This window comes from Conger conger, chromosome 7, assembly GCF_963514075.1.
Source record: "Conger conger chromosome 7, fConCon1.1, whole genome shotgun sequence".
NCBI lineage: Eukaryota > Metazoa > Chordata > Actinopteri > Anguilliformes > Congridae > Conger > Conger conger.
The window spans coordinates 54,128,394-54,144,846 of record NC_083766.1 but is presented as its reverse complement, the minus strand read 5'-3'; the positions used below and the strand labels follow the sequence as shown (position 1 = coordinate 54,144,846).

Sequence of the window (16,453 nt, the reverse complement as noted above, 5' to 3'; positions counted from 1 at the left end):
AGATTATCAACTATCCTACTGCTGGAACAACATTTTAGTGCATGACTTACTTTTCAGTGGTAAAATATTGCAGGGGAATTCCTAATCCCACAGGAAACACGTGAACATAAAAAATCAGGCGATAAACGCCGGGTTGGTGTGTTTCGTTTTCGCGGAAGTTTAACGCCCATTTTCAACTTTTCAAATAGTCTGTGAGTTACTAACAAGATAACCAGTTTGAAACGAACGGAACGGTAGCGTCATCTGTGAGCATCTATACTATCTGAAAGGTAACCGCTTCGACCTACTGTGTGTGTGTGTGTGTGTATATATATATATATATATATCTTTTTTTTTTTTATTAGCTTCACTTGCTTTTGAAGTAGGCTACTGTAGGCTTGTCTTGAATGTGTTTGGGGTCTATTTTCAACAAGTTGTGCTAGTGTAGCCTACCAGGCTATATAAAAGTTATATTTTATTTCAGCAACGAGCCTCTTAACGCCCTACATGTTTTTATAAAAGTAGGCTTCCGTGATTTGCGCTATAGTAGAACTATGCTAGTAATGGAAGAATAACTATGTTTACTGAATAATTACGAAGAATCTGGAACTTTTTAAACCTCTTTTATTGTTTTTAACCGAATCGTAAAACTGCAACCCAACTTCTGTTCCAAACACAGGCCATCTTACTGCATAAGTTATTATTCTGAACGCAGCGAAATATTATATTTCCTGATTTATCAAAAACTGGATTGAATTGCAGTGTGACCTAGCGTGCGCCACTTATATTTTAGAATGTGTAACGCTTTTTGGAAATATCCGAAATCTACAGTCATGGGGATGTTTTGCAAATTTAATTTCGGTTGAATTTATTACAGTATAAAAAGAGAATAATGTCCTGGGCTGAAGATGACAAAATGGGCCCTAGGCGTCCCTGCCTGCAGAGCCACTCCAAGCCTGTCAACAACTCATCCTACCGCATGTACCACGGCACCACCAAGGAGGCTGCCGAAAGCATCAAGCGGAACGGCTTCTCTCCCTCAGAGGACGGCATGCTGGGGCCCGGCGTGTACGTCAGCCGCGACATCCAGAAAGCCAGCCGCTACCCCCTGGACGTGGCCGACCGTGACCGCAGGGTCCTGGAGCTCGACGTGGATGTGGGAAGGGTGAAGAAGATTGACCGCCAGGGGCACCCCCAGCAGAAGACCTGGCACGACACTGGCTATGACACGGCCTGGGTGCCCCCTAAATGTGGCATGGTGCGCAGTGGTCTGGAGGAGGACTGTGTCCGGGACCCCAGTAGGATCAAAGTCACCAAGGTTATCAAACCCAAATCCAAATAAGGGACGTGGTTATGGTAACAACTATTAGACCCATCAAAACAGTTGTCCAAGAATATGCAAGGCACATGAGCACAACACTGTTTGTAAGTTTTGCAGTGATTATCTTTTGATGAATCAGAAGTATGTTCAGAAGTTGTTGAATTAAAATGTTATCATTGTCTTGTAAGCCACTGTTCATTTTGATTGTTAGTGATTGGCACTTACTCTAACATTTACTGCCAGATGTGTCATTCCTTGCATTTGTTTTGATTGTTAAAACCAGGTTGTAGAAACTGTTTTACATTAAATTAAAAATTTAAAATGTCTCAATGTTTACTTCCTTGACCTTTTTTTCTTCAGAAATCACCATCACCACCATCTTAATCATTCAAGAAGGCTAATTATGGCTATTAGTAGCCATAAATTGCTAGCTCCAATCTTAGACTTGCAGCAGAAATTATTTTGCTTGCATTCCTGAACATATCACAAAGCAGGGCTGTAGTCATTGTTTTTATTTTGTACTTCAATTCACTTTTGCCGGTGGCACGGATGGTGCAGTGGTTAGCACTGCCGCCTCACAGCAAGGAGGTCCTGGGTTCGAATCCTGGTTGGCTGGGGCCTCTCTGTGTGGAGTTTACATGTTCTCCCCGTGTCTGCGTGGTTTTCGTTTGGGTACTCCGGTTTCCTCCCACAGTCCAAAGACATGCAGGTTAGGCTGATTGGAGAGTCTAAATTTCCCATAGGTGTGAGTGAATGGTGTGTGAGCCCTGCCATGGACTGGCGACCTGTCCAGGGTGTATTCCTGCCTTTCGCCCAATGTATGCTGGGATAGGCTCCAGCCCCCCTGTGACCCTGTTCAGGATAGGTGGGTTAGGATAATTAATGAATGAATTCACTTTTGCCTGTTCATCTTATTTGAGAGATCTAGTATGAGAGTATTAGTCACCCTTAAGATTAGCATATTAATTTATAACACACTACATGATAAGAAACCGTTAAAACAAATAAATCTACTGGTAGACTGCTTTTTCACAAGACAATTGATTCGAGGCTGGTGAGTCAAATGAACACAATTTAGGATTTGATTTGCCAGGGGGTGGCAAACCTGTTCCTGGAGAGCTGCCGGGTTCGCTGATCTTTATTTTCACCTTAAAAATCAACAACCGATTCAGACCCAAGAAACGATGTCAGGTGAGTTAACTGTAATCAACATATTTCATTGATCAATTAAATGCTGCTGACTCTCCCAGAACTAGGGTTGCCAACCTTGCACTATATCCAGTTGACTTGAAGGAATATTTTACCGCTGAAAAGTGAGTCATGCACATGTTTTATTTTATCCAGCACTTCTGTTTGGAAAAGTGCCTTATGAATACAGATCTAAATGTTCTCTAGTATTCATTCATGTCATCTGGAGCAATTCATCAGCCAGGAGGTAGAACACACAGCAGGACTTCGACTTTACAGCATTTTCCACCTTTCCTGTTGTACAATTGAACAAGTTATTTAACCTGAATTGCTGCAAAAATGGCTTGCAATCTACTAAAATATCGCATAACTCTCATGTTCAATTTATATATGGCTAATAACTGATCAGATATTGCTAAAAAGTTAGTAGAGTGTTTTAACACTAATTTAGAAAATATCCGCGATCCACAATCCAACCAATTTTACACCATGAGCATTTTCTGCAGATTTCATTTCTGGTTCAATTTTGAATGTTGTTGTACTTTGTTGTACATCGCTCTGGTTAAGAGCGTCTGCCGAATGCCATTAATGTAATGTAATGTAATGTAATGTAATATAATGTAATGTCATGTAATGTAATGAATGTATTACAGTATGAAGGGAGGATAATGTGTTGGGCAGAAGATGATAACATCGTGGTGAGGCTTCATTGCCTGCAGATTGTATGACTTGTTTTTCAGGGCCAAAATACTGGAGGGGAATTCCTAAGGAACAGGAACTTGGCCTCTAAAAACTAAACACTGGGCAGGTACATTTATGTTTCGTTTTCCCAGAAGTTCTGGGAATGCCCATCATATCTATATTCAGTTTCAGAATTATTCAACAAGCATCAGAAACTCGCAATATAGGCTACGTTTATTGACAGGTTTAATACACAAATTCTATTTGAGGATCTAGTGTAGCTATTAAGCCCAAATAATGCATTTCAGTCCGATTAATCTTGTATCGCAAAACATTTTGTTGGTTGCGCATGGTTAATCTGGATGAATTTCGAACAGATAGCATTTATTGAATCGATACAAACATGAAAGTATGTCTAATTGTACATGTGTTGAAAGTAAACAGAATTACAAACCCCAAAAACAGAGATAGGACACACATTTCCCACCCCTAGTTTACCGTTACTTTCGTCCCATTCTTGTGTTGCTTTCATCCCGCTGGGTAGGGACAAAAGTAACATTGCCCGTTCTCGGCATATTAATGTCAAAATCATATATCCTAGAAGGAAAATTAGATTGTGCAAATTGTGTGCCATAAATTATTGGATCTCTATCTTTATTAATTTCGGAGTAAATGGGATCAGGCAAAAAAGCGTTACTCTTGTTCCGGCTCTCCACTACTTCTGCTCTAAACTCAGACAAACTGCCTAAATAATATATAATTCTGGACCTAGCTAAATATTTTTGTCAAAATAAAATACTTTGTTGAACCAGAACCACAGCCATCCTGGGACTACTGTAATGTAGAATAAGGGACATGAGCACTGTACTGTTGTTTATTTTGCTGTCAGCATCTTTAGGAAATCGTAAGTGCTGGATGCTCAGAATTTGTTGGATGAAAGTGAGGAAAGGTATGGTAATTAACTGGGTTTCTAAGACCTTCTACTTTTTCTTTCTTATGAAGTCATTTGTTGTGTAGGCAGTGTGTTTGGGCAGTGTGTGTTGGCAATTGGTTTGGATGCATTTCTCTGTAAGTTGGCTGACAGAAAGCTTTTGAATTCATTCCGCTGCTACCATCATGAGTTACATCATCAATTAAGATAAGTGAGTCTACTCCAGAAGCAGCCATGCAAGCCCAAGCCATGACACTTCCTCTGCTAGGTTTCACAGATGAGCTTGTATGTTTTAGATCATGAGCAAATCCCTTCTTTCTCCACACTTTGGCCTTTCCATCACTTTGGAAGAGGTTAATCTTGGTCTCATCAGTCCATAAAACTTTTGTGACTCACCGCAGTACTTCTTTGCAAATTGTAATCTCAACTTCCAATCCTTACTATAGATGAGTGGTTTGCATCTTGTGGTATAGCCTCTATATTGTTGTTATGTAAGGCAACATGTGAGTCACATGTTCCAATACTTTTGCTCACCTAAATATGGGGTGCTCTGATCCAAAATTAATATGTTCTGAGTTGTTTAAAAAATTTAGATAAAAATACCTGGAAATAAAATCTGAAATTTGTATCTGTCATCTCATGAACATCCTTTCCCCTCATCTATGGGGTGACGTGGCTCAGGCAGTAAGAGCAGTTGTCTGGCAGTTGGAGGGTTGCCGGTTCGATCCCCTGCCCGGGCTGTGTCGAAGTGTCCCTGAGCAAGACACCTAACCAAATACTCCAGATGAGCTGGTTGGCACCTTGCATGGCAGCCAATCGCTGTCGGTGTGTCGGTGTGTGTGTGAGTGTGTGTATGAATGGGTGAATGAGAAGCATCAATTGTACAGCACTTTGGATAAAGACGCTATATAAATGCTAACCATTTACCATTTATTGAAGACTCAAGCCCCAGTTCCTCAGCCTCAGCTAAAATCAGTTGTTAGTTAAAACGTCTTGTAACTCATGTAAAATTGGCAACCGGCCAAAAACAATACGTTACTAGATTGGAAAGATGTGTGAGGCCTATTCCTAAGTTTACAGTAATGTGGTCTCTAAAAAAAGAACAGCCTGGAATGGTTTCGTTTTCGTCGCAAGCTAATCATTGTATAGCGCACGGAGAGGGAGCGTTAGCTACAAGCATAACTACAAATCTGAAAGGTATCCTCACTCCTGTTTTATTTTTTGAATTAGTTTGACGACTTTCTTTACAAGTAGCCTATTTAGGGGTTTATTCTCAATGAGCTGGGAGTACTATATTATTTCATTATTTGTTTGGGTGCGAATCTTGAACGCGTAAATTGCATGTAAGAAGGCTTGCCTAATGCGTGCAATGCATATGTCGACCAAAATGTAGCCAATGTGTGTCCTGAAAACTTATGAAGAATCTGGAACTTGTTTTTAGCCATATATTTGCTCATTGTAAAATGTAAGCTATGGGGAAGTTGATAAAGTTTAGGCAGGAATGCACCTCTTTATTGCATAATATATGGGAGATCCGTCTCTCCCATTAGCCTTTTTCGGTTGTCGAATTGTGTTTTGTGAGTTGTGAAAAGTTAGCAAACAAATGTAATTTTCTGAACACATCTTGAGAGTAAATGAAAGCATAGGTTTGAAGTTTCATGCTAGTAAGTCTTGGGTGCTAGCCAGGGAGAAGTGACAGAGAGGGGTGGGACGGAGGTAACACTATTACTTTCGTCCCGCGATATTTAATGACTTATAATGCATCAACTTAAGTTACATTTACAGAAAATGACCAGCATTAGAAATAGAAGACACAGCGAGGTCTATTTTCAACATATGTCCTCATGGGAAGGTTGATGTGCGCACAAGCGCAGACAAACAGGACATATGCCACGTGACGCCTTCTAGATTTATAAAAAGGATGAAGTTAACTAATCGTTTGTAGTTCCAGATGTTTCTTTTTCTTGCACTTTCTTATGTCTAATCTTACCAGTTGTTAGGGCGACGATACGAGGGTGACTGTTACGCAAATCAACTGACGTAATGTCTGAGAATTACTCCACAAACATCAGAAACTCACGACTGAGCCTACTTTTATTGACAGGTTTAATACATAAATTATATTCGAGGATGTAGTGTAGCTATTAATCCCAAATAATGCATTTCAGTCCGATTAATCTTGTATCGCAAAACATTTTATTGGTTGCGCGACGTTGTTTACGAACGATTAATCTGGATGAATTTCGAACCTATAGCTTTTATTGAATCGATACAAACATGAAATTATGTCTAATCTTTCAACATGTGTTGAAAGTAAAGAGACTTACAAACCTGAAAAAGAGAGATAGGACACACATTGCCCACCCCTAGTTTACCGTTACTTTCGACCCACTCTTATGTTACTTTCGTTCTGCTGGGTAGGGACAAAAGTAACATTGCGCTCGGCCCGTTCTCCACGTATTCATGTCAAAATCATATATTCTAGAATGAAAATTACAGTTGAAAATATGGAAGGACCTGTGCAAGTTGTGTGTCATTGTGTGGGATCTCTAGCTCTATTAATTTGTAAATGGGATCAGACAAAAAAGCGTTACTTTCATCCCGGCTCTCCCCTACTTCTGTTCTAAACTCAGACAAACTGCTTAAATAATATATAATTCTGGACTGAGCTAAATGTTTTTGTGAATATAAAATACTTTGCTGATTGAATTGCAATGTGTACCTACGCCATATAAATTTTTTTACCCTATTAATTTGGGAAATATCACAAATCCACAATCCATGCCAATTAGGAGTTCACCAACGTCATTTTTAAAGACAGATACCGAATACTGAATAATTAATAACAGTAGTATTGGCCAATACCAGGTACAGATTCCACATACGGTATATTTCATAAAAAGGCACAGGGAGGCTTGCATGACATTACCTTGATCCACTACTCCTATCACATGCATTAACGTCAGTGTGTTTCACTCGACTAGTCTGTTGTTTAGCCTCAGGCTTTTTCTGTTCATCACCGCAACTTCTATCAAACTAACCAGTTTGAAGAACACAGAAAGGGAACCTTAGACCTCCTATATTTTTATTAAAACCGAAAACGTATTTTAAATGTATAGTAGGTCTATCTTAAATTAGTTTGGAGGTGCATTCTGGAACAGCTGTGCAGTCTCATACAATAATATATCATAATTTGTTTGGGTAAAGTTTCTTCATTTTATTAAAGTACAGAAAGTTACTCATTGTAAAAATGGCAGCTATGACAAATATTTCTGACAAAGTCTTATCCTCCTTATTACATATACTACTGTCCTAACCTCATGCAAACTGTCAGCATTATTGTTCTGAAAGATTTTTTAAAATATAATATAAACTATAAATGACTAATGTATCAATGACTTCATTGATTTGCAATGTTGACCCAGCCTGCGCCATTTACATTTTAGAACCTGTGTAAAACGCAACTTATTTTGTAAATATGGCAAATCCACAATCCATACCACTGTACCACGATGTGAATGTTCTGCAGATCTCATTTAGTTCTAATTTTGAATTTCTTACAGTATAAAGGGAGAAGAATGTCTGTTTGCCTGCAGAGCCACTCCGAGCCAACCAACAACTCATGCTACACCATGTACCACGGCACCAGCAAGGAGGCTGCTGAAAACATCATGAGGAACGGCTTCACTCCCTCGAAGGACGGCATGCTGGGGCGCGGCGTCTACCTCAGCCGTGACATCCAGAAAGCCAGCCGCTACCCCCTGAATGTAGCCGAAGGGGACCGCAGGGTCCTGGAGCTCAAAGTGAATGTGGGGAGGGTGAAGAAGATTGACTACCAGGGGCACCCCCTGCAGAAGACCTGGCACGACGCTGGCTATAACACAGCCTGGGTGCCCCCTAATTGTGGCATGGTGCCCAGTGGTCTGGAGGAGGACTGTATCTGGAATCCCTGTAGAATCAAGGTCATCAGGGTTATTGAACCAGAACCATCCTGGGGCTACTGTAACGTACAATAAGGGACAGGAGCACCATACGGTTCTTTGTAAGTTTTGCTGTCAGAATCTTTGGGAAATCATAACAGCTGTAATCCAGGCTGTTAGCAATCACAGTGTAATATTTCCCGCCTAGTCTGTCCCTGTACATTTGTTTTGATTGTCATGAAACAAGGTTGAAGAAACGGTTTTACAGGAAAAAAATACAAATATTTGAAAAGTCTGAAGACTGACTTCCCTGGTGTGTTTCTGTTTCCGCAGTATTTAGCCTGTGGACCTAACTGGGTGACTCATTCATTGAAATGCCCCTATAGGACCACAGCCTAAATTGTGCAAGTTATTCTTTCTTGTTTTATTTTTCATTGACAGGGTGACATTGTTATTTGTATATGCTAAAGTACATCCAAGACATTGTAGGACTTGTCAAAACTGCATCTGTGTTTATTCATAGGTTAGGAAATTGTTGTAATGAATCAATATCAACAATCAATATCCTTGTTAAGATATTCAGCTCTCTAAATACTGAGAGCATCTTTCTCCACACTTTGGCCTTTCCATCACTTTGGTAGGAGGTTAATCTTGGTCTCATCAGTCCATAAAAACTTTTGTGGCTCAGCTCTGTACTTGTAATCTCACCTACCGATCCTTACTACTGATGATGAGTGGTTTGCATCTTGTGGTATAGGCTCTGTGACCGTGAATCTTTTCTGAATAATATAATGGTGCTTAGTCCTGCTTTCAACCATATATGGTAAAATGTATGAATAAGTACATTGTTCTCTTAGATGGGCTAGTTCAAGATATAAATTAGTATGACCCATCCTCCCCTTCCTTGTACACCTAAATTATGCCAGCTTCCAGAAGCTGCTGTCGCATGGCCGAGACCCCATCACATTGAGCCAGCGGGATGTGGCACAGTGGCTGGATAACAGTTGTAACAGTTGTAACTGTTATCCAGTTGTAACTGCATAGAACCCCAGCACAGAGAACAGGTCCTGGCTCATCAGGCTCCATTGGCCCCATGACAGGCAACATGAAAGACAAGACTTGTATTGCCTCTATATTGCTGCTCTCTAAGTCTAAAGGAACAAGAAACACATGTCAGTCACATGTCCCAATACTTTTGTTCAACTAAAAATGGGGTGGTCTGATACAAAAAGTGAAATGTTCCTAGTTGTTTAAAAAATTGAGATAAAAATACCAGGAAATAAAATCTGAAATTCGTGTCTGTCATCTCATGCACATCCTTGGACCTGAAACTCAATTGTATTCAGGGTACAACAAAAGCGAAGGAACTGACCTTGCTGTTCCAATACTTTTAGAGGGGACTGTATAACCTTCTAATGAATTCGGTTGGCTATGAAACAGTGACAAGGCTTTTACTTTTTGACCCTTGCACTTTCCACTACTGCTGTTGTTGTTGTACAGTTGAACAACCCACGTAACCCGAATTGCTGCAAAATTGCGTACAATTAATTAAAACGTCTCATAACTCGCATGCACAATGTATAAACGGCTAAGAACAATATGCTACGAGATTGGAAAGATGTATCAGGAGAATTCCTAAGTTTACAGTTATGTGGTCTCTAAAAAAGAACAACCTGGAATGTTTTCGTTTTAGTTTTTGTCGCAAGCTAATCAGTGTCAAGCCTCACAGACCGGGAGCGTTATCTAAAGCATTACAACAAATCTGAAAGGTAACCTCACTCCTGCTATATTTTTTGGAAGTTTGACGACTTACTTTACAAAATAGCCTACTTGCGGGTTTATTCTCAAAGAGCTGTGGAGTACTATATTATTTCATTATTTGTTTGGGTGCGAATCTTGAACGCGTAAACTGCATGAAAGTAGGTTTGTCTAATGTATGCAATGCACATGTAGACCAAAATGTAACCATGAATGTGTGTCCTGAAAACTTATGAAGAATCTGGAACTTGTTTTTAGCCATATATTTGCTCATTGTAAAATGTAAGCTGTGGGGAAGTTGATGAAGTTTAGGCAGGAATGCACCTCTTTATTGCATGATATATGGGAGAGCCGGGTCGAAGGTAATGGACGGCGGAATTTCCCAAAAACGATGGGAGAGGCAATGACGTGGGTGCTACAGATAACCGTGAATGAGCTTCATACAAAATGCCGGCGCCGTAAGAACACGTTTGCTGGAGCTACCGTCCGAAAACATTTTTGAGCGTGTTTATTCACAAAACAGCCCCGTAAGCCTTTTTCGATTGTATAATTGTGTTTACTTGTTTAAGTTAGCGAACAAATGTTATTTTCTTAACACATCTAGAGAGTAAATGAAAGCATAGGTTTGAAGTTTCATGCGAGCAAGTCTTGGATGCCAACCAGGGAGAAGAGACCGGAAAGAGGGGTGTGACGGAAGTAACGTCCCATGGAGGGACAAAAGTAACACTTTTTATTTTGTCCCGCGACTTATAATGCATTATTTTTTTGTTACATTTACGAAAAATGACGAGAATTAGAAATAGAAGATTTCTATTTTCAACATATGTCCCAGTGGGAAAGTTTCTGTGCGCACTAGTGCAGATAAACAGGACATATGCCACGTGATTTATGAAAAGGATGAAGTTAATTAATCGTTTGTAGTTCCAGATGTTTCTTTTTCTTGCACTTTCTTATGTCTAATCTTACCCGTTGTTAGGACTACTTCTTTAAGCCAACAGTAAAAACATACACAGAAAAAGTATTTGGTCTCCTCTAGTTCATTCTATATTGCAAAACTACTACCTAATGTTGGAAAATTAGTCTACAAATATGTGATCATTAGAATTGTGACTGCTTCATAAGCTTTGAGTCCTCACGACAAACATTTATCTTGAGGTTTAATAAAATTTGAGGGTGATTGTTACGAAAATCAACCAACTGGCTTCCTTGCCTGCAGATTGTATGTTTTTCAGGGCCAAAATACTGGAGGGGAATTCCAAAGGAACAGGAACTTGGCCTCTAAAAACTAAACACTGGGCGAGTACATTTATGTTTTGTTTTCCCAGAAGCTCTGGGAATGCCCATCATATCTATATTCAGTTTAGTTTCAGTTTCACTGTTGCGAAAATCTACTGACACCTGGCACCTCTGCCTCTACGAACTTCCACCTCCTGTTCACGACTACTGTCTGTTTTGGCTCCATGGTGGTGGAACGAACTCCCCCGTGGAGGTCAGAACAGTAGAATCTCTTACCACCTGAAGACCTCTTCAAGCTGCACCTCTCCCCTCCCCTCTCTACCTCCCTGTAAACCTTAACTGTTGTTGTTGTCTTGTGTTATTCCACTAGGATGATACCTTTGCTAGTTTTGTTTGGCAAGGCAAGCTGTATACTGTTCAATATATTTGCATGGTGCGGTATTATAAAATTAAAACAGTAACCAGTTTGAAGAACACAGAAAGGGAACCTTAGACCTCCTATATTTTTATTAGCCCCGAAAACGTATTTTACATGTATAGTAGTACATCATAATTTGTTTGGGTAAAGTTTCTTCATTTTATCAAAGTACAGAAAGTTGCTAATTGTAAAAATGGCAGCTATGACCAAGATTTATGACAGTTGTATCCTCTTTATTGCTTATACTACTGTCCTAACCTCATGCAAACTGTCAACATTATTGTTCTGAAAGATTTAAAAAAAATACAGTATAAACAATAAATTACTATGTATCAATGACTTGATTGATTTGCATTGTTGACCCAGCCTGCGCCATATACATTTTAGGACCCGTGTGTAATACTACTAATTTTGGAAATATCGCAAATCCACAATCCATACCACTTTAACACCATGGCACATGTTCTGCAGATCTCATTTAGTTAGAATTTTGAATCTATTACAGTATAAAGGGAGAAGAATGTCTTTGGCTGGAGATGACAACATGGGCCCTTGGCATACTTGCCTGCAGAGCCACTCCGAGCCAACCAACAACTCATGCTACATCATGTACCACGGCACCAGCAAGGAGGCTGCTGAAAGCATCACCCACTGAGTACCTGAATGTAGGTGCAGAGCTGAGAGAGGACAGGGCGGAGGCTTCCTTGAGCTCCTGCAGAGAGACAGTGGTCTGCAGCCTCAGGCTCACCCACTGAGTACCGCTGCTCAGTCTGGTCGACGCCTCTCTGGATCTGTGACAGCACAGCCCCTATCACTGTGGCTGACGCCTCACAGGTCACAAGGGTGGGGCTGGAGATGTCGAAGTGAGTCAGCACTGGGGGTGGAGTAAGTTGCATTTTGAGGGCACATGCCTGAGACCACACTCATGGTTCCTTATGCAGCAGCTGGTGCAAGGGGGCTGTGGTGGCAGAGTACTGAGGGAGGAATGATGATGGCCAAAAGGCATCCGGGTGCAGTGAAACACTCCCGCATGTGTCACAAAGGCTGTGAGGTTTCTGCTGCTGGGATGGAGAAGCACCTGTAAGCAGCCTTGTCTGAGGTCTAGCTTGGAGAACACTGTAGAGCTGTAGGAATGAGCTGTGAGCTCTTCTGAGGTGGGCACCAACACTTCGTAAGACACATTGTGGGATACACCAAATACTTAGTATTACAGTAAAAAACTGTAGGATGGGAATGAAGAGTAACATTTGTGAAAATGTGGAATTATATGATCCTTGATAGTGTACAGAAAGGACACAATTTGTATCTGTATTTTAGCTCTGGGAGTCTTGCCCATAAGCATGGAACACCTAACGCCTGCTTGCATGTGTGAATATTTAATAAAAGTTCAGTTTAGTAGAAAGATCCAGTATGTAGCAATTACGGTCACCCATGAAATTAGCATATTAATGTACAACAGACTGCATAACTAGAGGTCTGTAAAAAGAAATAATGAATCTACTGGTAGCCTGCTTTTCAAGTGATTTGCTGCCACCTACTGCCTGGCTGGTGAGTCAAATGAAGACGCATTAGAACTTGTGATTCACGATATCCGATTAACTTCAAAAACTTCAAAAACATGCATATGGGGTATTTACAAAAAACGGTTCATTGTGACTGCAAATGAGATATAAATGCAGATTGTGTTCATAAGAGTTGCAGAAAGGCACATGGCATTTTGATCTTGTGTCTTGATGCCCATGCCAACAAACTGATACTCTGCAAAAAACGTGTGTACATGTAAATGACCATAAAAAGATCAACCCCTCCCGTCTAAAGAAGAAAGAAACACCGGGTGGTTTCGTTTTCGCCGAAGTTAACGCCTATATTTCCTGTAAAATCAAATACGCCTTGTCGCAAGTTAACCAGTGTCAAGCGCACGGAGACGGAGCGTGATCTACAAGAATAACTACAAATTGGGAAGGTAATCTCACTCCTGCCATATTTTTTTTTATTAGTTTGACGACTTACTTTAGTACTATATTGAACGCGTAAATTAATTGGAAAGTAGGTTTGCTTAATGTAATCAATGCACGCGTTGACCAAAATGTGACCATGAATGTGTGTCCTGAAAACTTATGAAGAATCTTGAACTTGTTTTTTAGCCGTATATTTGGTCGTTGGAGAATGCAAGCTATGGGGATGCTCATAAAGTTTAGGCAAGAACGCACCTCTTTATTGCATAATATAGGGGAGAGCCGGGTCGAAAGTCATGGAGGGCGAAAGTAACGTGGGTATTTTCTCGAAAACGATGGGAGCTGCAATTTATTGGTTACTACAGATAACAGTGAATGTGCTTCATCCAAAATTTCGGCGCCATCGGAAGTCGTTTGGCGGATCTACCGTCTGAAAACCTTTTTGCGCTAATTAAGTAAAAAATTGTCCAGTAAATCTTTTTTTATTGTAGAATTGTGTTCACTTGTTTAAGTTTGCAAACATCTGTAATTTTCTTCGCACATCTAATGAATGAATGATAGCATCGGTTTCAAGTTTCATGTTAGCGAGTCTTGGATGATAGCCAGGGCGAAGAGACAGGAGAGAGGACAGGGATGGAAGTAACGTCCCATGGAGAGAAAAAGGAACAATATTACTTTCGTTTCGCGATATTTTGCAATGACTTGTAATGCATTTTCTTTAGTTATATTAATAGAAAATTGCGAGAATTAGAATTAGGAAGTCAACAGAGAGGTCTCTTCAACAAAACATACGTCCTAGTGGGACACAAGAGCAGATAAACAGTGATAACGCCATGTGACGCTTTCTAGGTTCATAAAAAGGATGAAGTTAACTAATCGTTTGTAGTTCCAGATGTTTCTTTTTCTTGCACTTTCTTATTATTTCTTAAATTAGTCTAAAAATATAGATTTGATAAGCTATGAGTCACAACAAACATTTATCTATAGGTTTATTAAAACATTTGGCTACGATTCGAGGGTCACTGATGCCAAAATAAACTGTCATAATGTTTGAAAATGATTCTCCAAACATCAGAAACTCACAAAATAGCCTACTTTTAATGACAGGTTTAATAAATTAATTGTATTCAAGGATCTAGGATTTCGACCCCCATGAAATTATGTCTAATAGTACATGTGTTGAAAATATAAAATACTTTGCTGATGCTAACTGTCCTAACCTCAGGCAAACTGCTGAAATTATTGTTATGTAAAGATTTTGTAAAATATAAAAAAATTATAAATGACTAATGCATGACTTGATTGATTTGCATTGTTGACCCAGCCTGCGCCATTTACATTTTAGAACCCGTGTGTAACACTACTAATTTTGGAAATATCGCAAATCCTCAATCTGTACCAACACCGTGCGTATGTTCTGCAGATCTGATTTCGTTTTTTTACAGTGTAAAGGGAGAAGAATGTACTGGGCTGAAGATGACAACATGTGCCCTCGGCCTCCTTGCCTGGAGAGTTACTCTGAGCCTGCCAACAACTCAACCTACATCATGTACCACGGCACCAGCAAGGAGGCTGCCGAAAGCATCAGGTGTTATGGCTTCTCTCCCTCGAAGGATGGCATGCTGGGGCGTGGTGTGTACGTCAGCCGTGACCTCCAGAAAGCCAGCCGCTACCCCCTGAATGTAGCCGAAGGGGACCGCAGGGTCCTAGTGCTCAAAGTGAATGTGGGGAGGGTGAAGAAGATTGACCGCAAGGGGCACCCCCTGCAGAAGACCTGGCATGCAGCAGGCTATGACACGGCCTGGGTGCCCCCTAACTGTGGCATGGTGCCCAGTGGTCTGGAGGAGGACTGTGTCTGGGACCCCTGTAGGATCAATGTCATCAGTATTATCAAACCCATTCCACAGCCACATATGGGCTGTGGATGTGGAAGTGGTTACTACCAATAAAAGACCTGTCAAAATAGCCATCAAATAAAATGTTTGGGACATGAGCATAAAACTATTCTTTCTAAGTTTGGCAGTCAGAATCTTTTGATAAATCATACAATAAATATGATTGTATTTTCAGTTGTTGAATAAAAATGGTATCGTTGTCTTGTGAGCCATTGATAATCTTGGCTGGTAGTAATCAGTGCTTGCTTATCATTTGTCCAGGCAAATCTGTTCTCAGTGAATTTGTTTCTATTTTTGTAAAACAAGGTTGAAGTAGCTGTTGTTTTATATTAAATACATACAAATATTATAAAAGTCTGAAGAGTGTCTTCCCTGATGTGTTTCTGTTTCTTCAGGAATGATAAACCATCCCTCAGGATTTAGCCTGTGATTCACCCATGGATTTAACTGTGTGTCACATTCATTGAAATGCCACCATGGGACCACAGCCTAAATTGTACAAGTTTTTCATTCCTTATTCCTATGTCTTTTTCAGAGACAGAATTACAGCTTATGATTATGATTATGATGATGATGATGATTATTATTATAATTATTGGTGTACATTTTTGAGGATACACTTAGTATTACAGTAACTAGGATGGGCATGAAAAGTCATATTAATGAAAATGTGGAATTATGTGATCTGATAGGAAACAGAAGGAACACAATTCTTATATATATTTAAAAGAAAACTAACAAACAAAATTATTATTATTTCTTTTCATTTCAATTCTAGGTATGTTGCCCATAATTGTGAATGCTTGCATTTGTGAATATTTAATAAAACAGTATTAGTTCATTTAAGTTCAGTTTCGTAGAAAGATCCAGTATGCATACTGCCTACTGCCTGGCTGGTGCGTCAAATCAAGACACATTCGAACTTGTAATTCATGATATCCAGTTCACTTTTAAGACTCATTAAAAAACATTCATATGGGGTATTTACAAAAAACGGTTCATTGTGACTATAAATGAGATATAAATGCAGATAGTGTTTATACAGTAAGTGTTGCAGAAAGGGACATGGAATTTTGATTGTGTGTCCTGATGCCCATGCCAACAAAGTGTTACTCTACATAAAATTCCCATTTTTGTGATTGAACACTACCATAAAAGGAGGATTTTCCCC

At 39.9% G+C, this 16,453-nt stretch overlaps 1 protein-coding gene across 1 annotated transcript; it reads left to right on the top strand.

Moving 5' to 3' along the window:
• The first annotated feature begins 158 nt into the window (after nt 1-158).
• LOC133133357 (uncharacterized) lies at nt 159-15,636 on the top strand. Its single transcript, XM_061249457.1, has 4 exons — nt 159-269; nt 857-1,318; nt 7,664-8,102; nt 14,786-15,636. Exons 2-4 carry the CDS (start codon nt 872-874, stop codon nt 15,334-15,336), a joined length of 1,437 nt encoding a protein of 478 aa, XP_061105441.1. The 5' UTR covers nt 159-269; nt 857-871; the 3' UTR covers nt 15,337-15,636.
• The last annotated feature ends 817 nt before the right edge of the window (nt 15,637-16,453 follow it).

Coding starts and splice junctions, on each gene's coding strand:
- LOC133133357 (XM_061249457.1), top strand. CDS start 872: ATGTCCTGGGCTGAAGATGACAAAATGGGCCCTAGGCGTCCCTGCCTG. Junction 1,319..7,663: donor TTATCAAACCCAAATCCAAA/TAAGGGACGTGG, acceptor AATTTCTTACAG/TATAAAGGGAGAAGAATGTC. Junction 8,103..14,785: donor AGAACCATCCTGGGGCTACT/GTAACGTACAAT, acceptor CCTCAATCTGTA/CCAACACCGTGCGTATGTTC.